General features: G+C 42.6%; 1 protein-coding gene and 1 pseudogene across 1 annotated transcript; one reads left to right on the top strand and one right to left on the bottom strand.

The window, feature by feature from the left end:
- The first annotated feature begins 509 nt into the window (after positions 1-509).
- Positions 510-25,934, top strand: GDE1 (glycerophosphodiester phosphodiesterase 1). The gene is made up of 6 exons (XM_004020802.4): positions 510-923; positions 16,175-16,350; positions 18,096-18,201; positions 21,063-21,155; positions 23,883-24,094; positions 25,315-25,934. Exons 1-6 carry the CDS (start codon positions 663-665, stop codon positions 25,460-25,462), a joined length of 996 nt encoding a protein of 331 aa, XP_004020851.1. The 5' UTR covers positions 510-662; the 3' UTR covers positions 25,463-25,934.
- Positions 9,817-11,343, bottom strand: LOC101117466 (coronin-2A-like; annotated as a pseudogene).
- Positions 25,935-27,158: the final 1,224 nt, after the last annotated feature.

Below are 27,158 nucleotides of genomic sequence, written 5' to 3'. Positions count from 1 at the left end.
GTGAAAGTCACTCAGTCGTGTCTGGCTCTTTGCGACCCGTGGACTGTGCAGTCCATGGAATTCCATGGAATTCTCCAAGGCCAGAGTGGGTGGCCTTTCCCTTCTCCAGGGGCTCTTCCCAACTCAGGGATGGAACCCACCTCTCGCGCATTGCAGGCGGATTCTTTACCAGCTGAGTTACAAGGGAAGTCCCGGTGTTTGCATAACTTTATAATAAATAGTCTAAGCGTCATGCCCCTTCAAAGGAACCCTGGGCAGGTCCCTTGATGGCAAAATGGAGTCATTAAGATCTTTTCTAGTCTTACGACCTTAAGACTGATCTTATATCCCTCCCCTTCTTTCTAGTGTTTGAAAGCCTTGATAATAAAAGTCCGGACTGCAGATTAACCCCAAGGCACTTTGGAACACCAGCCGGGAGCCTGAGCCCGCCTCCGTTGCCTTGGCAGCGGCTCCGCCCCGAGCTCCGGAGATCCTCGGCCCTGATTGGCTGGGCCTCGGTCTCCTTCTCCGGAAGTAGCGGCCGCCGCCATTGTGCGGCGCTGGTCCACTCAAAGGGTGCTGGCTGCACCCGGCGTTTTGGGCTCTCGTCCTAGGTTCTCGGTCTCCCGTACTGGGAGCCCGGCGGGCCCGGGCCTCCCATCCGTGCCGGTGCGGGCGCCGGCATGTGGCTGTGGGAGGAACAGGGGGGCCTCATGGGCCCCTTCTCCTTCCTGCTGCTGGTGCTGCTGCTGCTGACGCGCAGTCCCTTCAATGCCTGCCTCTTCACTGGCAGCCTCTACCTCCTGTTGCGCCTCTTCAGCTTTGAGCCGGTGCCCTCCCGCAGGGCTATGCAGGTGCTCAAGCCCCGGGACCGCGTTTCCGCTATCGCCCACCGCGGAGGCAGCCACGACGCCCCGGAGAACACGCTGGCAGCCATTCGGCAGGTGAGTCCCCCATGCCTTCCGCCCCTACGCCCCTCTTGGGAGCTTGGGCTTTTGCCTGCCTTTCCGAAGGTTCCCCAGCCTTTTCATGATGGCCTTAGCATTCCCCATTCGTCCACAAAGAATACATTCAAGTGGCCATCAATCCGTCTCAATGCCAGAAAATCTCCTGACTTCCAAGTGTTTATGGAACACTGCAAATACCTGTGTATTTGCTATATGCCAGGTACTGAGGATAGTCATGAACAAGACAGAAAGGGTCCCCGCTTTCACAGAGTTTGGCGTTGGAGTAGGGGAGACAGGCCTTAAACAAGTAAGTACATAAATGAGGTACTTTTAAGAGAGCAATGAGTGCAATGAAGAAATAGGCTAACGCAATAAGGAATGACTAGAGGGAGAAGTCATGCTACTGTAGACAGAAATCCTGTTGGAAAGTGACCTTTGAACTGAAACTGTAATTATGAAGAGCCACCCATGAATCTGGGGGGAAAGTGCTCCAGGAAATGGAAACGGCAAGTGCAAAGGTACTGAGGTGCGAATGATGTTGGGATCCTTAGGTAACAGAATAGTATATGGCCTGACTTCAAGGGGCTAAACAAAGGCTGGTGTGTGAATGAAACAGGAAATCTGGCCTGGTTAAGGAGAGTCTTCGTCAGTGGTTAGCTTACATATTCTAAGTGGATCACTTTCACGGGGGCTGTCTTTATTTGTTCTCCAGAGTGTCCAGGTCGTCTCCTTATCAGGATCCCCATGGTCAGACAACCCTGGCGGCAGGACGCCTGATGATTTCTGCCTCCCCTTTTCACCAGGCTCTCTTGGCAGTCTCCAGACTTCATCATAATGATAGCTTGCTTAGTAAGAGAGCTTTGCAGTTGTCTAGGCACTATTGCATCTGTGAAAATATATCTGATCCTCTCATTTCTCTGAAACATTTTAATATTGAGTCAGTAGGAAAACTGGCTCACACACATAGCTCTTTCTCAAATTCAGCCTTTGATTCTGTTAGCTCAGTTTCTCTATACACTGGTGCCAAGTGAAATCTCAGAGACAGTTTTGGGTGAAGTAGAAAGAGAAAGGAGCCACAGTGGGCTGCTACCCTCAAAACCATGTGTCCCCACTTTGGGAAGATAGTGAGAGGTTTTATAGTAATTGTTCAAAGAGGGCATGATCAGCTCGTGGACATTCTTCTGATGGGTTGGTGGTGAGGTAAGTCGGAGTCAACATCTTGAACCTTCAGGTCCAACTGGTCTGGGGTCTACAAGCTTTGGGCAGCATACCATTGTTAATCATAAAGTCTCCCACCTGGAGGGCGTTTCAGTACCTGTAAATAGCTCAAAGATATTGCGGTGTTTATCTGTTGATAGGGAAACAGGACCTTGCCCCAAGACTTCTCTTGACTGTTTCTCCCTGGTCTCACATCCACTCCCTTCCCTGATTAACAGCTGCTTGAATCTGCCCTTTGGAATTCAGGGATGGTCATGGAGGCGGACTGAAAGCTGTTTCCTATAATACAAGAAGTGGGGGGACAGATAAGTCTTGGTGCCCACGAGCTCCACAGGGCCCTACGCGGTATCACCTTCTGATTCCAAGCCCCAGTGCTCTTTGTTGTAGATTAGAATATTCATGTTCCAGGATGTTGAATTTGGAGTGACCTTTCTTTGTCCAGCTAGGGGACAGACAGTTTTGTGTGGTGAGCGAGTTGCTTAAGTGCTCTGTGTCCCAGTCAGAGTCACGGGTAGGATGTAGCAAGCATAGGATACCTTGCCTCACTCTGATCCTAGCTCTGACCTTAGTTTCCTCATTTGTAAAGTGGGAATAATGTTAATATCCGCCTTGGACTGCAAGGAGATCCAACCAGTCCATTCTAAAGGAGATCGGCCCTGGATTTCTTTGGAAGGAATGATGCTAAAGCTGAAACTCCAGTACTTTGGCCACCTCGTGCGAAGAGTTGACTCATTGGAAAAGACTCTGATGCTGGGAGGGATTGGGGGCAGGAGGAGAAGGGGACGACCGAGGATGAGATGGCTGGATGACATCACCGACTCGATGGACATGAGTTTGAGTGAACTCCGGGAGATGGTAATGGACAGGGAGGCCTGGTGTGCTGTGATCATGGGGTCGCAGAGTCGGACACGACTGAGCGACTGAACTGAACTGAACTGAACTTTACTGAATCAGTAAAGTAGTCTACATAAAGTGCTCGGCCCAAGATAAGACTTCCACAAATGTTAGCTCTTTGGGCCAAGAATCTAAAGACAGAGTAAAGGTAAAAAGTTTTAAGTCTGAAGCAGGAGAGAGTCAGAAGGCAGTTTTAATTTGGTGAAGGGCTTCTGTTTATAAACCAAGTTATGTCTTTTATGCTTCTTTCCCTTTAGTTCTTTGTGACAGAAGGGAGACAGAGCAGCTCTTCTAGCATTCTGCTTAAAAATAAGTCTAAAAACATGAACAAAATTTTTTAAAAAAGCAAAAATAATTTTCAAAAAAACAGACTTTTGGGCACAGTGGGAGAAGGAGAAGGTGGATAATTTGAGAAAATAGCATTGAAACATATACATTGCCATATGTGAAATAGAAAGCCAGTGGGAGGTTGATGTATGATGCAGGGAACCCAAAGCCAGAACTCTAACAACCTGTAAGGATGAGGTGGGGAGTGAGGTGGGAGGGGCATTCAGCAGGGAGGGGACACGTGTATACCTGTGGCCAGTTCATGCTGATGTATGGCAAAAACCATCACAATATTGTGAAGTAATTATCCAATTGAAATAAATTTTAAAAATAAGTATAAAGATAGTGAAGAATGTATTTCTCATTCTAAACAAACTGAAAGGTTGGATGAAGTAACATAACTACACAGGAGATAAAATTGTCATGAAAAGGAATAATTACTATAGAAAAAAACATTAATTGTTATTGGCTTTCATTTCAACTTATGTAAATTGCCTTAGAGTATGTTGTTGTTCAGTGGCCAAGTCATAGCTGACTCTTCACAACCCCATGGACTACACAGCACACCAGGCTTCCCTTTCCCTTACCATCTCCCGGAGTTTGCCCAAGTTCATGTCCATGCCTTAAAGTGTTAGTTGAGCGCAGAAGATATCCATAAGTATTTACCAGTGGATGTTGTGGTTTAGCCAGGAACACGTCAACTAAATATAAACCATATTAAATGTGGAAATATGTGTATGCAGAATACACATACATAGATAGAGTGTCATATCTTGTTGTGTTGCAAGGGAATTATAGCTAAATTCCATTCATACCTTGTGTGTTTAGGTTGAACATGTCTTTATGTAATTATGATTAAATAACATTGTTCTAAGCTGATTCCTGGTTTTAAGAGGAGATGAGATGTCATTTAGCTTGAGGTCATTGTCAGTGAACTGTTTAGCCACGATCGAATTTAGCTGCAGAAGACATCCCTCTTGACTTCAAAAGAAGTATGTAGTTTATTCCCTTCAGAGTTTGTTTTTTGTCCTGTTCTTCCTCCCTGTGCTTGTTTGCAGCTCATAATTTATATTAAACATTCCATTATGTAAAAAATTCAGGGAAGACATTTTGACAGTGGCAGAATTTCTGGTAGGTTATAGAATAGCTAGAGAAGGAGAAACTTGAGAGGTGAAATGAATGCATTCCGAAAAGATTCACAATTACAGCTAGTGACTGAAGCATGAAGTTAAACCTGCAGTTCAGTCTCCACAGAGGGACCAGAGTGCAGCTTTAAAAGTTATACTACTTTAAAAGTGTAATTCAGATTAAATCCTGCCAATTTTGAAAACCCTTCAGTTTTTCTCTTGGACTTAGGTAAAATCAAAACAACTTTCTATTTTGGACCTTTTGGTTAAACTACCTTGGGCGTTTATTAATGATGCTTTCAGCTTCATGCAATAGAAAGTCTTAACTTCAAATGTTTCAAACAGTAAGCGGACTTTATTCCATAAGAGGTGTGTCTGGGAGAGGTAACTTCTCGGATGGTTTATTCAGCTGTGCAGTTTGTGATTGTGGAGGACTCGGTTTCTAGCTCTGTCTGCTCTGCCAGCTGTGGCATATTTGTACTATCTTGATAGCCCTCATTGTATTGATAGTTGCCAGGTGACCATTGCAACCCCAGGCCTCATATTCTTATGGATCACCATCTGACCTCGAGAAAAGACTCCACTCCCTCTTCCATAAGTCTTTCCAGAAATCAGTCGCTCTCTGTCAGTCTTTCCATCTCCCACCCGAGGAGGGATTGGTAATAGTCCACCTACAACACAGGAGACAACTGAACACGGGCCAAAGCAGCTCTCTGCCAGCAGGAAGAAGAGGAACAGATCCTGCAAGCAGTCGGTCCTTTGTGGCTCCTTTCTACCTTGTGGCGTTTGTATCATACTCACTATTTCTTTTACTTAGAAAACTTTTCTCCTGGATCTTTGTATTGTTGACTCCCTTTTATCACTAAAGTCTCAGCTCAGATGTCATATTCTTTTTTTTTTCTTAATTTATCTGTTTTTAATTGAAGGATAATTGCTTTACAATATTGTGTGAGTTTCTGCCATACATCAGCATGAATCAACCATAGGTATACACATGTCCTCTGCCTCTTGAATATCCCTCGCACCTCCCATCCCATCCCACCCATCTAGGTTGTCACAGAGCCCTGGTTGGAGTTCCCTGAGTCATAAAGCAAATTCCAGTTGGCTATCGATTTTACATATGGTAGTGCACGGAGAAGGCAATGGCAACCCACTCCAGTACTCGTGCCTAGCAAATCCCATGGACGGAGGAGCCTGGTGGGCTGCAGTCCATGGGGTCGCTAGGAGTTGGACGCGACTGAGCGACTTCGCTTTCACTTTTCACTTTCTTGCATTGGAGAAGGCAATGGCAACCCACTCCAGTGTTCTTGCCTGGAGAATCCCAGGGACGGGGGAGCCTGGTGGGCTGCTGTCTCTGGGGTCTCACAGGGTTGGACACGACTGAAGCGATTTAGCAGTGTATGTATTTCCGTGCTACTCTCTCCATCCATCCCACCCTCTTCCTTCCCCCAACTACCCAGAGTCTCCATAAGTCTCTTCTCTATGTCTGCGTCTCCATTGCTGCCCTGTAAATAGATTCATCTGTACCATTTTTTAGTTTCCACATATATGTATTAATATATGATATTTGCTTTTCTCTTTCTGACTTGGTTTGAGGTGGGAACCCTCAACTGGAATACCAACCCCCATTGAGAATAACAACTTTCTGCCTTCTGCCTGTTATCTTGCTTAAACAGCTTTTGCTCACCCCTCAACACCCCTGCTTCTGTAATCTTGCTCGCTCTTTGCTTCTGCGGGAACTTAAGCTGCCTGGGGTGGGGCCCAGGTTGTGGGGGTGGGAGGAGGCTGAGCTGCTTGAGAGGGAAAGTCCTAAGGACAACTTTCTGCCTTCTGCCTGTTATCTTGCTGAAACAGCTTTTGCTCACCGCTCACCACCTCTGCTTCTGTAATCTTGCTTGCCCATTGCTTCTGCCTGGGGCGGAGCCAAGGGCTGGGGGGAGCAGGGGGGAACAGGAGGGCGGGGGATGGGGGGAGTTTGGAGGTGACTCCACTGAGCCCGCGCTGGTGCTGAATAAACCCTGTTCTGCATCTCCAAGTGCCACTTGTCTGTTTCCGCCACCACAGTTTCTGTAACAGCTTCATTTTGTATAATAGGCTCTAGCTTCATCCACCTCATTAGCACTGACTCAAATGATTCCTTTTATGGCTTAGTAGTAGTCCGTTGTATCTATCTACCGCAGCTTCTTTATCCCTTCATCTGTCAGTGGACATCTAGGTTGCTTCTGTGTCCTACTACTCCTAGTAAATAGTACTGTAGTGAACTTTGGGGTACATGTATTTTTTTCAGTTATGGTTTTCTCAGGGTATAGGCCCAGTAGTGTGATTATTGGGTCATATAGTAGTTTTATTCCTAGTTTTTTAAGGAATCTCCATACTGTCTTCCATTTTGGCTGTAATCAGTTTACATTTCCCACCGGTAATGCAAGAGAGTTCCCTTATCTCCACACCCCCTCCAGCATTTATTGTCTGTAGATTTTTTTGATGATGGCCATTCTGACCCGTGGGAGGTGATGTCTGATTGTCGTTTTGATTTGCATTTCTCTGATAATGAGTGATGTTCAGCATCTTTTCATGTGTTTAATTGCCAGCAGTACGTGTTCTCTGGAGAAATGTCTGTTTAGGTCCTTTGCCCATTTTTGATTGGGTTGTTTGTTTTGCTGGTATTCAGTTGCATGAGCTACTTGTCTGTTTTGGAAATTAATCCTTTGTCAGTTGTTTCATTTGCTATTGTTTTTTCTCATTCTGAGGATTGTCTTTTCACCTTGTTTATAGTTTCCTTTGCTGTGTAAAAGCTTTTAAGTTTCACTAGGTCCCACCTGTTTATTTTTGTTTTTATTTCCATTACTGTAGAAGGTAGGTCATAAAAGATCCTGCTGTTATTTATGTCATAGAATGTTTTGCCTGTGAGTTTTATAGTTTCTGATCATGGTGTAGGTCTTTAATCCATTTTGATTTATCTAGCTTCATTCTCTTGCATGTAGCCGTCTAGTTTTCCCAGTACCACTTAACGAAGAGACTATCTTTGCCCCATTGTATATTCTCGCCTCCTTTGTCGTGGGTTTGTCTCTGGGCTTTCTGTCTTGTTCTCAGATACCATATTCTTAAACAGGCCTTCCCTGATTGCCTTGTCTAGTGACTCCTGCCTGCCTTAACTTTCATATTACCCTCCATTTTCTCTTTCAAACTTTTATCATTACATGTAACATGTTGATAATCTCTTTCTCCCCACTAAAATGTAAGATCCATGTTCCTTTTTTTCATTGCTTACCAATCTCCTCACTATTTAGAACAGTGCCTGATACATAGTAGGCACTCGATAAATGTTGACATTCGTTGGAAGAATTGTGGTGTACAAGTAGCCCATCAGAAAAGATGACCAACACTGTCAGCCATCGGAAACATGCAAATCAAAACCACAGTGAAATACTACTTCATACACCCTTGTTGTCGTTCAGGTGCCAAGTCATGTCCAACTCTTTGTGGCCCCATGGACTGCAGCATACCAGGCTTCTCTGTCCCTCACCATCTGGAGTTTGCCCAAGTTGATGGCCATTGAGTCGGTGATGCCATCCAACCATCTCATCCTCTGTTGCCCTCTTTTCCTTCTGCCTTCAATCTTTGCCAGCATCGGGGTCTTTTTCAGTGAGTCAGCTGTTCGGGTCAGATGACCAAAATACTGTTTTGGAGTTTCAGCTTCAGTATCTCCTTCCAGTGAGTATTCAGGACTGATTTCCTTTAAGATCAACTGGTTTGATCTCCTTGCTGTCCAAGGGACTCTCAGGTGTCTTCTCCAGCACCACAGTTTGAAAGCATCAATTCTTTGGTGCTCTGCCTTCTTTATGACCCAGCTCTCGCATCCGTACGTGACTACTGGAAAGACCATGGCCTTGATTATACGGACCTTTGTTGGCAAAGTGATATCTTTGCTTTTTATTAACATACTGTCTGGGTCTGTCATAGCTTTCTTGCCAAGAAGCAATAGTCCTCTAACTTCCTGTGTACAGTCACCATCCGCAGTGATTTTAGAGCTCAAGAAGAGGAAGTTTGTCACTGCTTCCACCTTTTCCCCTTCTATTTGTCATGAAGTAATGGGTCCAGATGCCATGATTTTAGTTTTTTTAATACTGAGTTTTAAGCCAGATTTTTCACTCTCCCCTTCCACTTTCATCAAGAGGCTCTTTATCCTCTTCACTTTCTGCCATTAGGGTGGTGTCATCTGCATATCCAAGGTTACTGATATTTCTCCCAGCAGTCTTGATTCCAGCTTGTGCTTCCTCCAGCCCAGCGTTTCTCATGATGTACTCTGCATAGAAGTTAAATAAGCAGGGTGACAATATACAGCCTTGATGTACTCCTTTTCCTATTTGGAACCAGTCTGTTGTTTCATGTCCACTTCTAACTGTTGCTTCCTGACCTGCATACAGGTTTCTCAGGAGGCAGGTAAGGTGGTCTGGTATTCCTGTCTCTTCAAGAATTTTCCAGTTTGTTGTGATCCACACAGTCAAAGGCTTGAATGAAGTCAGTGAAGCAGAAGTAGATGTTTTTTTGGAATTCCCTTGCTTTTTCTATGACCCAGTGGATGTCAGCAACTTGACCTCTGGTTCCTCTGCGTTTTCTAAATCCAGAGTATATATCTGGAAGTTCTCTGTTCACATACTACTGAAGCCTAGCTTGAAGGATTTTGAGCATAATCTTGCTAGCATGTGAACTGAGTGCAATTGTAGGGTAATTTGAACATTCTTTGGCTTTGCCTTTCCTTGGAATTGGATTGAAAACTGACCTTTTCCAGTCCTGTGGCCACTACTGGGTTTTCCAAATTTGCTGACATATTGAGTGCAGCACTTTAATAGAATCATCTTTTAGGATTATTTATTTATTTATTTGCTTTGCAAACTTCTACTTTGTAATAGCAGAATTATGTATTCCATAGAAGCCAATATTACGAAACAGCCCTCCTGGCTTAACCTTCCCCACCCCGCCTTGAAATGAAACACAGCTTGAAAACCAGAGGCGGCTTCACCTCCTAGGTCCTTCCGGCTCTAACAGTATTGTTTTCCCCTTCAGAAGTTATCGTGGACTATGCAAAACAAGTGAGCCGAAGGCAAGGTATCATCTAAAAAGGGTCAGTTCAGACACCATTTTTTCAAGAAGGCAAATGGAAAATCAGCAGCAGATCCCACTGGACTCTTTCAGTGACCAAGAATTTCATTTCTAGTAAAAAATATAGAAACAGTAGGTGTTCTCAGAGGACCTGTGGTTTGGTTCTGGACCTCCCCATGGAGCCAGTTGGTGTCCCTGAGGGTGAGGAGGGCAGAGGACTCTGCTCAGAGCCTCTGTGAGCTCATCCACAAGTTTCTGATCTCCAGTTCCAGCTGTTTGGCCTGGACCTTGTCCTGTGTCACCATCTTCCAGAGCCTTTGGGTCTCGCCTTAAAGCCGATCGAATATCTGCAGCAGCTCGTTCTCTGTTTCTGATCTGTGAGCCAGATTTTCTTCTTCAGTCCATGTTCTGCCGCCCACCTTGGCGCCTTCTCCTCTAGCAGGGAGAAGGGCCTCTGGCCATCCTCTGCAACCAGCCTTTCTGTCTGGTTGAAGAGATAAGGTGGGGGCTCTGGGGACAGAGAGGGGTGTCTCTGAGGGCAGAGGCTGCGGGCTCAGCAGCTCAGCACCAGGCCTAAATGACATCAGGATGGGCTCTCTTCATCCCACTGAGCCACTCCTGGGCTGTCAGAGAGGGCTGGGCACTGGCCTTAGGCGGGTAGATGTCCTCTTGGTAGGATTCTGACCGCCTGCGTACAATCATGGATCCGGGCTCGATGAGGCTGTTGGTTGTGATCAGCTTGTAGAAACGGAAGATTTCACAGGAGGACACATCGAGACCTGTCTTTGGCACAACCCCAACCCCCTTCTGTGGGTTATAGAGCAGTATTCCATCGGGTAGTTCAGGTGAGGTTTGTTGGCACTGATCTCATAGTAGCGGATGTTCCTGTCTCCCTTCCCCACCATGTACAGCATGTTGGTGTCCACATCTAGACAGGAAACAGCACGCCCAAGGAGCCGCTGAGGTCCCCCCCGTGCCAGGCACAGAGAGAGGTCGTCCTGGTCCCATCGGGCCATCTGCTGGTTGTTCCCTCGGGATGTGCTGTGGACAGCAGCTTCTTCAGGTTCCCCAGAAACAGCACTTTGTTGGCCGGGTGCCCTTTATGGTTGGCTTCCTGGAGGATGGCCCCTGCTCAGGGATCCTGAACCCGAATCTTGTGGTCTTTATAGGCAGTGGCCAGAAGGCTGCCATCAGTGTTGAAAGACATGGAGAGGATCATGTCTTGGTGACAGTTAATTGTCTTCATGGGGCTCATGATTACAGACTTCTTTGAATCCAGGTTCCAGACCATCACCTTGTAGTCGTAGCTGGAGCTGAAGAGGATGTTGGCAGCCGTGGGGTGCCAATCCACCAGGCCCTCTGCAGGCATGGCCCACCAGCTCCTTCCTGAAGGCTGTGAGGTTCTTGGTCAGCAGCTGCTTGGGGATGCCCCAGATTTTAATCGTTGCATCTTCAGGACAGGAGGCAATCTCAAAATCATTGAAAGGGTTCCATCTGACACCTAAGACATTCCCTCTGTGCCCGCAGACCTTCAGGTAGTGGGGGTCCAACTTTCCTGTCCAGTGCAAGGGGATGACAAGGAAGGCACCCCCACCAGTACACTCAGTCACGACTGCAGTGAAGTTGGGGTTCACAGCACAGAAATGATTGGGACGCTATGGATGATGGACACAGTCATAGCAGTTCTTGCTGGCTGGTTTGCCAAAGATGTGGCAGAACTTGGAGCTCCGGTACTGGGGGTGCTATGACATCTTAAAGTCGCTTCAGTGCCTCGCAGCTGCGGCTCCCATCCTTTAGGATTTTAAATAGCTCTGCTGGAATCCCATCACCTCCACTAGCTTTATTGGCAGCAGTGCTTCCTCAGGCCCATTTGACTACATGCTCCAGGATGTCTGGCTCTGGGTGAGTGACCACACCATCGTGGTTATCGGGGTCGTTGTGATCTTTTGTGTACAGTTCTTCTATGTATTCTTTCCATTTCTTATTGATCTCTTCTGCTTCTATTAGGTCTTTACTGTTTCTGTCCTTTATTCTGCCCATCTTTGGATGAAATATTCCTTTGATTTTTCCAGTTTTCTTGCAGAAATCTCTGGTCTTTGTCCTTCTGTTGTTTTCCTGTATTTCTTTGCATTGTTCATGGAAGAATGCCTTCTTGTCTCTCCTTGCTATTCTCTGGAACTCTGCATTTAGTTGGGTGTACCTTTCCCTGTCATACCCACTAGGACAGGTATAAGCAAAAAGACAAGAAGTATGGACAAGATTATGGAGAAATTGGAACCGTCATACACTGATGATGGAAAACTAGTCTGGCAGTTCCTCAGAAGGTTAAGTATAGAATTACCATATGAACCAGCAGCTCCACTCCTAGGTATATATTCAAAAGCATTGAAAACATGCACCATGTGAAAATGTGCATCATACAAGAATGTTCACAAAACAAAAATGTTCACAGCATTATTCATAATAGCAAAAAAATGGAAACAACGGAAATGTCCATCCGCTGATGAAAGGGTGAATAGAATGTGCTGTATCCACACAATGGAATATTGTTTCACAGAAAAGGAGTGAAGTCCTCATACACGTATAACATGAATGAACCTTGAAAACAGTATGCTAAGTATAAGAACCTAGTCACAGAAGATTGCATATTATATAATTCTGCTTTTAGAAAATGTCTAGAGTAGGCAAAGCCACAGAGAGAGAAGTAGATTAGTAGTTGCCAGGGACTGGGAGGGTTGGAGAGGGAAGTAGGGACTGACTGCTAATGGGTATGGGTTTTTTTTAGCGGGAGTGATGAGAAGTTCAGAAATTCATTGTGCTGATGGTTGCACAATTGCAAATATGCTTTAAAAAAATTGAATTGTATACTTTAAATGGATTTATTTTATGATATGTGAATAGTATCTCAAAAGCCATATGAATCTGATGACTTTGGAACTTCCCTGGCAGTCCAGTGGTTAAGACTTCAGGCTTTCAACACAGGAGGTGGGGGAACAAAGATCCCACAAGCCGCACAGCATGGTCAATAAATAGATACAATGACTTTATTAAAGCAGATACTTTAAAGTCAGTTTTGTCGAAGTATAATTTACATACAATTAAAGGTATATTTCAGTATATACTTTGATGAGTTTTTATAAACATATACCTGGGTAGCCACCACTTCAGTTCATTTCCGTCACCCTAGAATGTTCATATGTCTTCTCTTTGGAGTCAGCCTCTACTCCTGCCTCTCTCCTAAGGCAATCATTGATCTGATTTCTGTTACTATACTGTGCTATACTATTCTATTACTAATTGTTACTGCTAAAATACAAGAATTTGTATTATATGTTTATTTGTCAATTACTATACTACACTGTAGTATTCTCTCACCATTATTATTTTTTGTGTGGTAGCCAAATAAAAATGCCTGTAATGAATAAAAGTATAATTGAACCTAATTACTAGCCTCGAAGAATGAGGTTAACATTTGTGTTACAGTGAGAGAGATGCACTGTGAATACTGGAAATGAGATCTTGTTTTATGTTATAAAATATATAACCAGTGCTGATTTACCAGTGCATAATTAATATCTTTAAGTTAGAAAAGGTACACTTTTATAAAAAGATGTACCTTTAATTAGTGTACATGTAAGCATTACATCTTAAATAATGACGTTTCCGCTGAGGCATATAGTTCTAGTCATAATAGCTTATATTGAGTGCTGTCTCTGAGCCAGGCACCAAGCTTGGTTATATACATGCATTATTTCTAAATTCTCACAACAACGCTTAAGATCCTTAGAAAAGCATCATCATAAAAACGATGAAAACAGGCCAGAGTAATATAAGTAATTAGATGACGTAGCCAGTTAGTGTTGGAATTGGGATTTTTAGAGTGGGAAATCTTAGTAACATATGTGAAAATCAACCTTTGAAGCCTAAAAAAAATAGTTATTTATCTTTATAAGTGAGGTTAAGAAAGGATTTAAGTAAAATAGACAAATCTCCACCTATAAAGGACATAATAAATTTGACTGTAATACAACTATAGTCATTAAAAAGAGCATGATAACAGTAGCTAATATTTATTGAACGTCTTCTATGCACTACTGCAGTGTTGTATATTTTTATTGACACTTAAGTGTGTAGTAAATATATAAAGACCTATAAGGGATTGATATGGAAACAATGCACGTCCACTTGGCAGTTACCTTTGGAGAAGAAGAGGGTAGGGATTTAGCTGTATCTAGTGTGATAGTAAGGTCATGTGGTTATAGTGTAGCCTCAGGACTTTGCTGGTAGTTCAGTGGTTAAGATTCCATGCTCCCAATTCAAGGGGCTCAGGTTCGATCCTTCGTCAGGAAACTAGATCCCACATGCCTCGCAGCTAAGAGTTAACATTGCCACAGTGAAGATGAAGATTCCACGTGCCACACCTAAGACCTGGTGGAGTCAAATAAATAAATAAATTTTTTTTTTTTTAAAGAAAGTGCAGCCTCTACCACATCCTTGTTTGTGTAACTGAGAGCAAGTTTCTTAATCTCTGTCAGTTTTCCTCATCTGAAAATTAGCCTATTAATCAGTTCAGTCACTCAGTCGTGTCCAACTCTTTGTGACCCCACGGATTGCAGCACGCCAGGCTTCCTTGTCCATCAGCAATTCCCAGAGCTTGCTCAAACTCATGTCCACCAAGTCGGTGATGGTCTTCAACCATCTAATCCTCTGTCGTCCCCTTCTCCTGCCTTCAATCTTTTCCAGCATCAGAGTCTTTTCCAGTGAGTCAGTTCTTTGCATCAGGTGGCTAAAGTATTGGAGTTTCAGCTTCAGCATCAATCCTTCCAGTGAATATTCAGGGTTCATTTCCTTTAGGATTGACTGGTTGGATCTCCTTGCAGTCCAGGGGATTCTCAAGAGTCTTCTCCAACACCACAGTTCAAAAGCATCACTTCTTCAGCACTTAGCTTTCTTTGTGGTCCAACTCTCATATCCATACATGACTACTGGAAAAACCATAGCTTTGACTATACGGACCTTTGTCAGCATAATAATGTCTCTGCTTTTTAATATGCTTTCTAGGTTTGTCCTATCTTTTCTTCCAAGGAGCAAGCATCTTTTAATTTCATGGCTGCAGTCACCATCTGCAGTGATTTTGAAGCCCAAGGAAATAAAGTTTGTCACGTTCCCATTGTTTCCCCATCTGTTTGCCACGAAGTGATGGGACCGGATGCCGTGATCTTAGTTTCTTGAATGTTGAGTTTTAAGCCAGCTTTTTCACTTTCCTCTTTCACTTCCATCAAGAGGTTCTTTAGTTCCTCTTCAGTTAACACCATAAGGGTGGTGTCATCTGCATATCTGAGGTTATTGATATTTCTCCCAGCAATTTTGATTCCTGTTTGTGCTTCATCCAACCCAGCACTGCACATGATGTACTCTGTGTATAAGTTAAATAACGTATTAATAGTACCTCCTAAAGGCTTGTGATGATCAAATGAGTTAATATATTTAAAGCAGTTAGAATAGTGACTGAAAATAATGCATATTATTGTTTTAGGGCAGCAAGAGGTTGAAGCAAATATGGCAAAATGTTAATATCCATTAAGTCTTTTTTATTATTTATAAAGATTATTTCATGTTTTTGCATAATTACAAAAATTTATTTTAACTTTAAGGTCTTTATCATAGTAAACATTTCATATCTTCATTGTCTCAAAGAAGCAAAGGAAGCAAATGTTGGACAGTGTGTCTCGGAGGAGTGTGGCCCCTCAAACTTTATGTTCCTGTTCTATTTTTAGATAAATCCTTCTGTGCTGTATTGGGCTCACCCACTTGTTGGCCAACAGCCAGTGCTGCTCACATTAACAAATGTAGTGTCTCGTAGAAGCAGGCTTGGTGTTTCTGCTCTAGAGGATGGAGTTAAACCAACAAAAACCTGACTCATCCAGTTTATGCCAAAGTATTGCAGTAGCCAACTAATCAACAAACACAGAGGAATCGTCAGAGAGTCTATACCAGAGAGTGGGGGTAGACAGTGAAATTTGACTAAATATTTGTAATTGTGAGCCATTAATGGCCCGTATAGTTAAAGCAACCAGAGAAAACAAATTCCAAAAGTCTCCCCATTTGCCAGTCTGAGTAGGAGAAAAGTGGGGAAGTCAAAGTTTTTATGGAATTACTTACACTGACATTTTTAACCTTGTGCTGTGCCGTACTAAGTCATTGAGTCGTGTCAGACTCTGTGTGACCCTGTGGACTGTAGCCTACCAGGCTCCTCTGTCCTTGAGAGCCTTCAGGCAAGAATACTGGAGTGGGTTGTCATACCCTCCTACAGGGGATCTTCCTGACCCAGACAACTGGTCTTTAAGTCTCCTGCCTTGGCAGGCAGGTTCTTACCACTAGCGCCACCTAACCTTACTTGTATTGAAGTAAGGTTAATGTCCATGAAAAAAACAGGTTGGGTTGCTATTTGGTATAGGAAGGGAATAGAATCAGTAAAAGAAACAGTCTGCTCAGCCAGCCCTGATGGTCATCTTGAGTGCTTGGATTGCAAAATGACATCTGTGGCCACTTGACAGTAAAATCATCGGTGTTTTTGTTAAGGCAGCTAAGAATGGAGCAGCAGGCGTGGAACTGGACCTTGAGTTCACTTCTGACGGGATTCCTGTCTTAATGCACGATAGCACAGTAGATAGGACGACTGATGGCACCGGTCGACTGTGTGATTTGACATTTGAACAAATTAGGAAGCTTAATCCTGCAGCAAATCACAGATTAAGGTAAGTGGTGTATTGTCGCCTAAACATATCTTTCAGCTTGTGTTGGAGATCACATCAAGACACTGGCACCTTCTAATTCTGCTCCAGGAGAGTTGTTTTGTTATGTTTGTTTTCCACTGTATACAAGTTTCCCAAGTATCAAGCACGTGCCAGGAGCAACAGAAATAAGATGTTTTTCATCTTTTCCCACTGAGGCCAAATTTGATTCAGAATTGTTCTCAAGACAATACTCTTAACATGGCAGTTACTTTGTACTGTCACAAATGTCTATATGTGTGTGTGTATGTATGTATGTATATCAGAGCTAGTCCTGTAAGATGTTCCTGAAGAAAAGGGTTCTATGATCAAATAAGATCAAACACTGTATACTTTAGATGTTTCCCTTAGGGATACATCTGTCATTGTATCCCTCTCAGTCAATTCTTAGCTTTAATTTAGTGTTTCTCAAACGTGTATGACCATAGAACCCATGCCCATCCCACCACCTTGCAATTGGTATACTGGATGATACACTTTGTAATGTGACTGTTTAAATCCCTCTCCTCTTGTCTTTGTAATACTGAAAAATGTGTTCTTACTGTAATTCATGTTATATCAGTTCTCTGGTCAATTTATTTGACCCAGTGATAAGTTGTTGTCCTCCCCACAGGATGGCTTGGACTTTCTTTTCCTTGGAACTGAAAGAAAAAGTGAGCCAAAGAAAGTCATGCTTTAGAAAGGAGACTGATAACATTTGAAAGTTCTGAGTCAGGGCTGCTGAAATTGCTGTCTGCTAGTACAGTTACTTCATTGCTCTGCCAAAGGGGAGGGAAAGGCTGGTTTCGATACTACAGTGATGTAGCTGTTAAGATGTGGAGAAGGCAATGGCACCCCACTCCAGTACTCTTGCCTGGAGAATCCCATGGACAGAGGAGCCTGGTGGGCTGCAGTCCGTGGGGTCACTAAGAGTCGGACACGACTGAGCGACTTCACTTTCACTTTTCATTTTCATGCATTGGAGAAGGAAATGGCAACCCACTCCAGTGTTCTTGCCTGGACAATCCCAGGGACAGGGGAGCCTGGTGGGCTGGCGTCTCTGGGGTCGCACAGTCAGACACGACTGGAGCAACTTAGCAGCAGCAGCAGCTATTAAGATGTAAAGTTCAAAGTCAACACTTAAAGCAAAAATGCTTAGATAAGTTATCTTTTTTAAAACCAAGATCTTAACGCTGGAATAATGTGGTTGAATTAGCATACATTAAATCATGTAGACTGAAATTTCATTATGTGAGAAAAGCTGATTTCTTGTGTGTCAGAAACTCCTTTTCTTTTTAGAAAAATTATGTATTAGAAAACTATTTTTAAAGTTGCACTTAAATGTATAACAATACAGTTAACAGATGTATATGTATTGCTAGGAATTTCTCCTGCATCAGACTCTATTGGGGAAGTCACAATCTTAAAATTAAGTCTCTGAGTTCTCCAAAGATGGCATATAATCTGCCCTTTAAAGTTACTAATTACAAATACAGTGAATGCCTGAAAAGTAAATGATTTTTATTGTTGCTGATCTTTGGCCTAGCATATCTTTAATTTGGTTTAAGAAGATATAGTAAATTGTCCTTGGACTTTGGGATGATTAGAGAAAGGAAGTTGGTGAAAACACTCTTCCTTTGGTTGGGAGACATTTGTCAGATGTCTGTTTCATTTAATTTTTATCTTTTCTTTTTTCCTATATTGTACTATTTCTTTTCCCTCTCTTGTAGGAATGATTTCCCTAATGAAAAGATCCCTACCCTAAGAGAAGCCGTTGCAGAGTGCCTAAACCATAACCTCACAATCTTCTTTGATGTCAAGGGCCATGCATATAAGGTACAGTTTATTCCATAGGATTCTCTTTGAAAATACCTCTTTATTTGCTAGTCTGTTTCAAAATTAATTGTATATTTTCTTATTTATATTTTCTTCTTAAATTATTTTTACAAATTATATTTGCGTAATGCAAGTTTACAAAGCAAAAATCCACATCTTCAAGGAGGCAGTAAAGTATGGAATCTTTTAACCTTTTAAACTTTGATGGAACTATTTAATTCCTCCTACTCAACAACTAGCATGAAATAGAAGAGTCAGGTTTCTCTTACTTGAATAAAACATTCACAGAAGATATTAAATAAACAGTAAAGAGGCACTTCTTGAATAGACCACTGTAGTAACCTCATAAAAAAAACTTCAGAAGTTGAACAGGAGACTGGTTGGATCTGGCTGATAAGAGTCTTAGATATGAGAGCTGTGGACTGAATTTAAAGAAAGCTCCTGTATTTAACGCTTCTGATAGCGAAGAGGATATTTATCTTCTACAAAGATGTGCCCCTTTTGTATGATTTCTGTCCCTTACGTATAGTTTTTGGTTGTTTTTTTTTTAGTTGGCTGTACTCGGTCTTCGTTACTGTGTACAGGCTTTCTCTAGTTGCAGCGAGCAGGGGCTACTCTTCATCGCGGTGCTCGGACTTCTCATTGCAGTGGCTTCTCTTGTCGCAGAGCACAGGTTCTAGGTGCACAGGCTTAGGTGCTCAGTAGCCTGTGCAATCTTCCTGGACCAGGGAAGATGGTAGACTATGTCCCCTGCATTGACAGGTGGTCTTAACCTCTGGACCACCAGGGAAGTCTCCCTTGCATATAGTTTTTTATTCTATGACTTGAGCAGTTATTTACTATAATTCTTTTAAATATGGTATTACATTTCAAATAAGATTTGCATAACTTTTAGAACATATACTTTTATACATAAAAACACATTATTGCAGTGGAAATCAATGGGAAAATATGGTTCATATTATGTTTATTCTCTTAACTTTTCAAGTACAAATACATTTTTCTGCATTTATACAACTGGGGTATTTCCCCCCAGTGATAATTATGATCAGTTATGACCAGCTAGGGGCTCCCCAGGTGGCTCAGTGGTAAAGAATCCGCCTGCCAAAGCAGGAGACACAGGTTTGCTCACTGGGTCAGGAAGATCCCCTGGAGAAGGAAATGGCAACCTACTCCATTATCCTTGCCTGTGAAATCCTGGAGAGTTCTAATGATACCAACTTTTATTAAAAATAAAAAATGTTAAAAACAATTTTTATTTAAAATTGAAAATAATTGTTAAAACCTGAAATATGAACCTCTAACTTAAGTACAGTAAACTCCCATTTTTGAAGAAAAAGGAGAAGGGTGCTCTGGCTAATTTATTATTTTGGTAAACTGATAGTTCTCTATATCTAGGTTTTTCAGTCAGTCTGCATCAGAATCACCAGGAATACATATTGAAAATGCAAATTCCTAGGCCACCCCACTCAGAGATTAAATCCTAAAAATGGTTCAGATCGTGGGCTCAAGGAGCATGTATTTTTAATGGGCACCTTAGGTTTTTTTTGATGATATGGCCCACATTTGGAAACCCTGATAGGCCCTAAGTTTGACCCACAGTGTACTGACCTTCTTGCTTATTTTCTTAGACTAAGGAGGGGTGAGGGAGGAGAAGAAATTTTGTTTTTTAATCCAGGTATTGCCGTTTGAGCTTTCTGGCTGGGCAGCTTTGGATAGAACATCATGATCTGATTGACCAGGACGGGACTATGAAGAAACAGGTGTCAGCAGCAAATTGGAGCTGCAGTACGGGAGCGAGATCACAGGCGTTGGAGATCATGACTGAACTGTCACTTCCTACAGCGTAGTGTTAACCTTGATCGGGTTCCGTTTCCTTGTGGGCAAAGAGGGAACAACATAAGAAATGACCATGTAAGGTCATTATGAGAGTTAGATAAAGAATCTCGATGAAACGTCACACAGTGTGTGTTGGTTGAAAATGACTTCAACTCTCTAGCGCATACTTGGTGATATTAGTGAAGGGAAGCATGACATGAATAATTTCTTATTTTCTGTATTGCATTTCATTGCTTATATTTGGTTATAGGTTCAATGTGATTTTCCAAAAATTAGGGGTATTTCAAAAATTATGATGTAACAAACAGCATGACAGTCCACTTAACATCTGGACACCTCTGTCGTTAGCTGCTACTGTTGTTCGATGGCCGGGTCTCTTAATTCAATAAAGGTTACACAATGCCAGTATTTTAATTGTGTCATTTCTTGTCATTTAGTACCTGGACTGCTACAAAAAGAAACTTCTGCTCATCCTGGGAAGAGCTGGGCGACTTCCAGCTCTCCCCAGTTTCTCCCTGTCCCATTGCTTCTCCCTCCATGCTGGTGATGGGTGACATTTCCTCTCAGACGTTTCCTCTCTCTGGACTGAGAAAATCTATCCTTTCTAGTTCCCAGACTGGTTGACTCCTGCTTCAGCTAGGAAAGGCAGAGAGTGATAGAGTTGTAGGAAAAAAAGGACCTTTCCTAGTGGCTAAACTGGGATATAAGGAAAAGACTTGTAAAATTTTGCTTGCAGCCTCCACTGGCCTGTAGTCTGCCATATTTTTCCAAAGTATGACAGAAGGAGGTGAGCCTCTCAACAAAATAGTAAAGCAGCAGTATCCAGCTGCTTACTTATCTGCTGGTATGAGTTTAAAATGCATCCTAGTGGATAATGCAATCTACCAATACTCCTTTGAACATCCCCATATATTAGTAAACTTCTGATGTAGTTAATAGAGTTGTACTTAATAATACAGTAGTTAACTGGCTGGGACTACATTTTAATAGATTTTAAATACATGAATCTCTCTGTTTTACAGGCTACTGATGCTCTAAAAAAAGTGTATATGGAATTTCCTAAACTATACAATAATAGTATCGTCTGCTCTTTCTTGCCAGAAGTTATCTATAAGGTAAAATTCTGGGGTTTTGTTGTATGTAATATTATGTTGGTTGGTGGTGATAATAGCAATGGACTAAATAAGCATAAGATAGATGCCTGTTAAACTGAACTGAATCAATTAAAGAGACCCCTCTTTTAAATTAACAAAATTTGGGAAGGGCAGGGTACTTGGACCCCGTTTTAAAGTGCCTTGATTCCTTTTTAGCTCCTCCTCTTAGGTTTATAAGGGCTTCCCTGGTGGCTCAGAGGTTAAAGCATCTGCCTGCAATGTGGGCGACCTGGGTTCAATCCCTGTGTTGGGAAGATCCCCTGGAGAAGGAAATGGCACCCCACTCCAGTATTCTTGCCTGGAGAATCCCATGGACAGAGGAGCCTGGTGGGCTACGGTCCACAGGGTCGCAAAGAGTCGGACACGACTGAGCAACTTCACTTTCACTTTATGTTTATAACTCATTCAGATTACTTTGGTAAGTATTCTCAGACAGAATGAATTATATTTCTGCATCTTACTAAGTAACAGCAGAATGGACCTTTTTAAAAAATGTCTTACTTATAACAGACAATTTAAAATATGCCTTAATTGGAAATATGTAGATGGTAGAGTGAGCCCTCCTTTAACAGTAATCTTTGTTTCATCCATAATCCCATTTATCCCCAGTGTTATTTGGAAGCAGATTCCAGACGTTTCATCCATAAAAATTGCAGTAAATATCTTTAAAAAAACATGATCATGATATCAATTATCCCATCTAAAACCATTAACAGGAAGTCCTTAAGATCATCAAATATCCAATGTATAAATTTTCATTTGTCTCACAAATATCATAGTTTTTTTTTTTTAATTTGAATCAGGACCCAAATAAGAATTTCATGTTAGAATTTAAATCTTAAAACTTGTAAATTTTTCCCCCCACCCCCGCCTTGTGATGTATTTATTAAAGAAACCAGACTGTTTTGTAGAGTTTATTTACCAAAGTCTGGATTTTGCTAATTATGCCATGATACAATTGAACACATTGTCTCCTCTGTATATTTCCTATAAATTGGTAGTGATGGCTGTAAATTAGATTCAGTTCAGTTCAGTTCAGTCACTCAGTCGTGTCCGACTCTTTGTGACCCCATGAATCACAGCCAGGTCTCCCTGTCCATCACCATCTCCCGGAGTTCACTCAGACTCACGTCCGTGAGTCAGTGATGCCATCCAGCCGTCTCATCCTGGGTCGTCCCCTTCTCCTCCTGCCCCCAATCCCTCCCAGCATCAGAGTCTTTTCCAATGAGTCAACTCTTTGCATGAGGTGGCCAAAGTACTGGAGCTTCAGCTTTAGCATCCTTCCAAAGAAATCCCAGGGTTGATCTCCTTCAGAATGGACTGGTTGGATCTCCTTGCAGTCCAAATTAGGTTTAATTATTCTTGGCAAGGTAATTTCTTAAGTGAGGGTCTTTTCCCATCAGGAGGTACATAAGTCATACTGACTTGTGTTGTCAGCAGCTGCTATTGATGCCAGTGGCCAGTTCTGGCAATTTACTAGCAGTTGTAAAATATCAATATTTTAAGTCTGTCGTATATTCTTCATGTATTAGGTAGATTAGGGGCTTCCCTGTTAGCTCAGCTGGTAGAGAATCTGCCTGCAATGCAGGAGACCCCGGTTCGATTCCTGTGTCGGGAAGGTCCCCTGGAGAATAGACTACCCACTCCAGTACTCATGGGCTTCCCTGGTGGCGCCTGCAATGTGGAAGACCTGGGTTCAATCCCTGGATTGTGAAGATCCCCTGCAGGAGGGCATGGCAGCCCACTTCAGTATTCTTGCCTGGAGAATCCCCATGGACAGAGGAGCCTGGCGGGCTACACAGTCCATAGGGTCGCAAAGAGTCAGACAGGCTGAGCAACTAAGCACGTTAGCTAGGTAGAATTCTTCTGTAGAAAGGAGCTCTCATCTATGATTTAGCTACTCAGTAGCAAATAAATGCTTAATTTTGCCCTTTGTTCATCAGTTTCCAAAACAATGAGTTGGTTCCTCAACAATGGCCAACGTAGCATATATTTAAAATTTTACAATAAGGGTGGAGCCTGCTGAGATATAAAGTGTCATTGAGATAAATAATGTAGTGGGGCTTTCAGACATTTGAATCAGCGTTTTCCCAAACTTCCTTAACCACAGACCTTTAAAATGTGTGATACGTTTTCCAGAGCAGCATAGAGCACAGACTGAAAGAACTCTATCCACATCCCCGTCTCTCCATTGCTTTGTCTTCGTCCCTGCCCCCACTTGTCTCTTCTCACATCTCTCAGCCCATTTCCCCACCCCCACACCTTTTTTTAGCCATTTTCTCTAAAAAGGATCAAAAACTAACAAGCCCATCTTGAAATGGTCGTGGTTTCATCCTAATTGCATTCTGATTATCTCTAGCCATAGTTTAAATCCATATCCAATTAAAAGTTATTACTCTTTGTGACACTGTTAAAATTTGATCCTGAAATTGTAATGTTCTCATTGTAAAGATAGGATTGCAATTCTTTTAGGATTGTGGAGGAAGTGTCTATATTGTATATTTACATCTTTACATCTAACATATTATTTTCTCAAAGGATGTATGATAGAGTATTTAGTAGACATGGGGGCAGCATACTACCCATGACCACCTCGTTCAGAAAGAAGTACATTGGCTAAATAGAGCAAATGAGAGGTATTAGAGTTAAGTTGTGATTATGGCTTTCTTTCCCCAAATTTCTTTTCAGATGAGACAAACAGATCAGAATGTAGTAACAGCTTTAATTCATAGACCTTGGAGCCTTAGCCACACAGGAGATGGGAAACCACGCTTTGAATCTTTCTGGAAACAGTCCATGTTTGTGGCATTGGACATTTTGCTCGATTGGAGTATGCATAATATCTTGTGGTACCTGTGTGGAGTTTCAGCTTTCCTAGCACAAAAGGATTTTATATCTCCGTAAGTTGGAAGATTTTATTTTCTCCTGACACATTTCCTGAATGTTCTTCTTGAAAAGGAGGATTAGCAGTGGACACCTGCATTGATTCCCACCCACAGAGCCAGTCATGCCTTTATTAATTTGGAATGCCATTAGCTGCTTAGATGGGAAGAGTTCAGGCCTATTTCACTGTCTCCAAAAGATACTGATCAATTATTCTTGTTTTTTAGTGCATTTTAAAGAAATAGTGTCAAACTAAGACAACAGAAACAAAGAAATTGTATTTCCTTGTGATTGGCTCCCTTTAAAAACAAACGCAGGATCCAGGGAAGACGTCTTGTGGGCACCTGCCTCGTCTCTCCTAGCTTTCCTACAGGCTCCACTCCATTGCTCCTGAGAAACTTTCCATTCCCTAAACTGTTAGCATTCTCTGAATCTGTTTTGGCGATTTTATGGCTGTGTATTTCAGATGGTTATAGTTTTTAAGTTTTATGTTATTTCAGGCATGCATGCATTCAGTTCAGTAGATACTTGGTGTATGCCTGTGGTATTACAAGATCCTGTAGTAAGAAGCTGATGATGGCTGTGGTGAAAAAAAGGAAGCCCTAGTCTGCCCTCATGGAATTTATAGTCAAGAGGAAGAGAGAGATGCTAATCAGAAAGCAATCCAATAAATATTAAATTACAGCTAAGATAAATGCTATATAGGAGAGACGAGTGCATGTATACTGTTCAATTTCTCCTAGTAAAGGAGTCAGGGAAAACATCCTCACGGAAGTAACAGCTAAACAACTAAGCTAAGATCTGAAGGAAATTGAGGAGGGTAGGGGTCGAGATCCAAGTCGGGGGAAAACATGTGCCAAAGTGTTGTGGCAGGAAAGAGCCTGTTTCTTGCAAGGAATTGGACGAAAAATCAGTTCACGCACAGAAAAGAAAGAGGGAATGTGGCGTAAGATAAGGCCAAAGAAATAGATGAGGCTAGGCCACTGCTTACAGCCTCCAGTAGGGGCACGTGGCAGCAAGGGATGGTTTTTAGAAGGTGGCTGAAGTGTTTAAAGCTGCGGCCGTGTGGGGGAGGCGCTCATGCTGGGCTTGGAATAGTCTGGCTGCAAGGCAGAGGCCGGTTAAGAGGCTCCTCCTAGATGCTGTTAGTCCTCCGTGAATATCGTACTTAGAGACCATTAGAGATTTCTGGGACAGTTGGCATTATTCTAATGGTTGATTTTTCCTCTTTCTCCAGGGACTATGTGAAGAAGTGGTCAGCTAAAGGCATTCAGGTTGTTGCTTGGACTGTTAATACTTTTGATGAAAAAAGTTACTATGAGTCTCATCTTGGTTCCAGCTATATCACTGACAGCATGTTGGAAGACTGCACACCTGAATTCTAGACTTCCCCCCTACCCCAGGGAGGAAACATAATTACAGAAACTGTCTGTGGGCCTCACGCAGGGACATCAGTAAGCCCAAGCCCTTGAGGGATCGGGCGGCTCACATAAGCAATAGTTGTAACTGGGTTTTCACCTGAACCAAAGCAAAACCCAGTGTAGCCACCATGCTCCATGGAATGCCTGAGTTCAAAATTGATGCTCTTCAAAGTCTGGGTCTGCAAAAAGGCACAACACTCCTGCCCTGACTTAGAGGAGGCACACTTCAAGACCCAGTGAAGATAAGCACAGATTGTATTGTGCAATGTGGGGGTGCAATGCAAATGCATGGGAAACGCATGATCACTCGGAGTAGACATTTTAAAACTTGACACACTTACGTAATTGACTTATTTAAGATGTTTGTATCTAGCTACATTATCAATGTACTGTAGACATCAAACTTGTGACCATACTAATAAAATCATTAAAAGGAGCACTAAGGGAAAACCGTGTACCAAGCATCGTATCCTAACCTGGAAAATTTAGGGGAGCTGCTGTTGTCAGTTCAGTGACCAGGGCTGCTGATGAGACATTGTTGTTCAGTTGCTGAGTCGTGTCAGACTCTTGCGACCCCGTGGACTGTAGTCCACTAGGCTCCTCTGTCCATGGACTCTCCAGGCAAGAGTCCTGGAGTGGGTTTCCATTTCCTTCTCTAGGGAATCTTCCAAACCCAGAGATCGAACCCAGGTCTTCTGCATTGCAGGCAGATTCTTTACTGCCTGAGCTACAAGGGAAGCCAAATGATAGGGAAGAAAATGAAAATAGTAGGGAAGTCTTGACACCAGTCTGAGGAATTGTTGATGGTATCTAGAAATAAGAGCTTCAAACCACAAGGGGGCAGAGTTGTACCCTTTCAAGCTACTCTTACAACAAACAGTTCAGACCGAACTGGAAGAAACCTCAGGAACATCTAGGCTTAGCCTCATTTACAGATGAGAAAAGTAAAATCTGTGGAAGGGAAGGGTCCCAGAAATGGCAGCTGGTGACGTAGAGCCTGATCTCATGATAAAATTCCTTGTTTACTATTTATGAGTAATTTTAGTAGTTTAATATATGTTATTTTAATTAGCCTTCACAAAAATCTTAGGAGATATTAACCTCTTTTTACTGATAAGGAAATTGAGGCACTGCCAAGTTAAAAAACTGAGGCACTTAACCCAGGATGTCATATTCCTTGGTGTAATTGCTACTCAAATCCAGGTCAGTCAGTTCAGAGAACCACTCTCTCTGTCTACCTTTATAACATAGAGCCCCTGATTCCCAGGCCTGCACTTTCCCACGTGAGCTTCCAGGCGTCACATTGTGAACTTAAGTAGCAATATTTAAAATGAAGTTGAGTAAAAATTGCAAAGTTCTCTCTCCTCTACCTCCCTCCCCCACTCCACCCCCTATTCAGCTCCCTCAGCCTTGATCACAGGCCCACAGCTTCGTCGTGACTTCCCTCCTGAATCCTAATGGGTCCCCGGCCTCACACATGCAGCAGCAAGGCCATCAGCCCACACAGCTAGATGGTGGTGAGAAGCAGACTGATTATTGCTATAGTTGGTGTTGGCAGGAGGGCAGTAAATCACACTTGGGATGTTTACAAGTGAATTTTCTTGAATTTTAAAATAACAAAGATCCAATGACTGGAACATATCCAAGCTGCATGACCTGC

This window comes from Ovis aries, chromosome 24, assembly GCF_016772045.2.
Source record: "Ovis aries strain OAR_USU_Benz2616 breed Rambouillet chromosome 24, ARS-UI_Ramb_v3.0, whole genome shotgun sequence".
NCBI lineage: Eukaryota > Metazoa > Chordata > Mammalia > Artiodactyla > Bovidae > Ovis > Ovis aries.
Note: the sequence above shows the minus strand (reverse complement) of the source record. Positions and strands in the feature narration are given on the sequence as shown.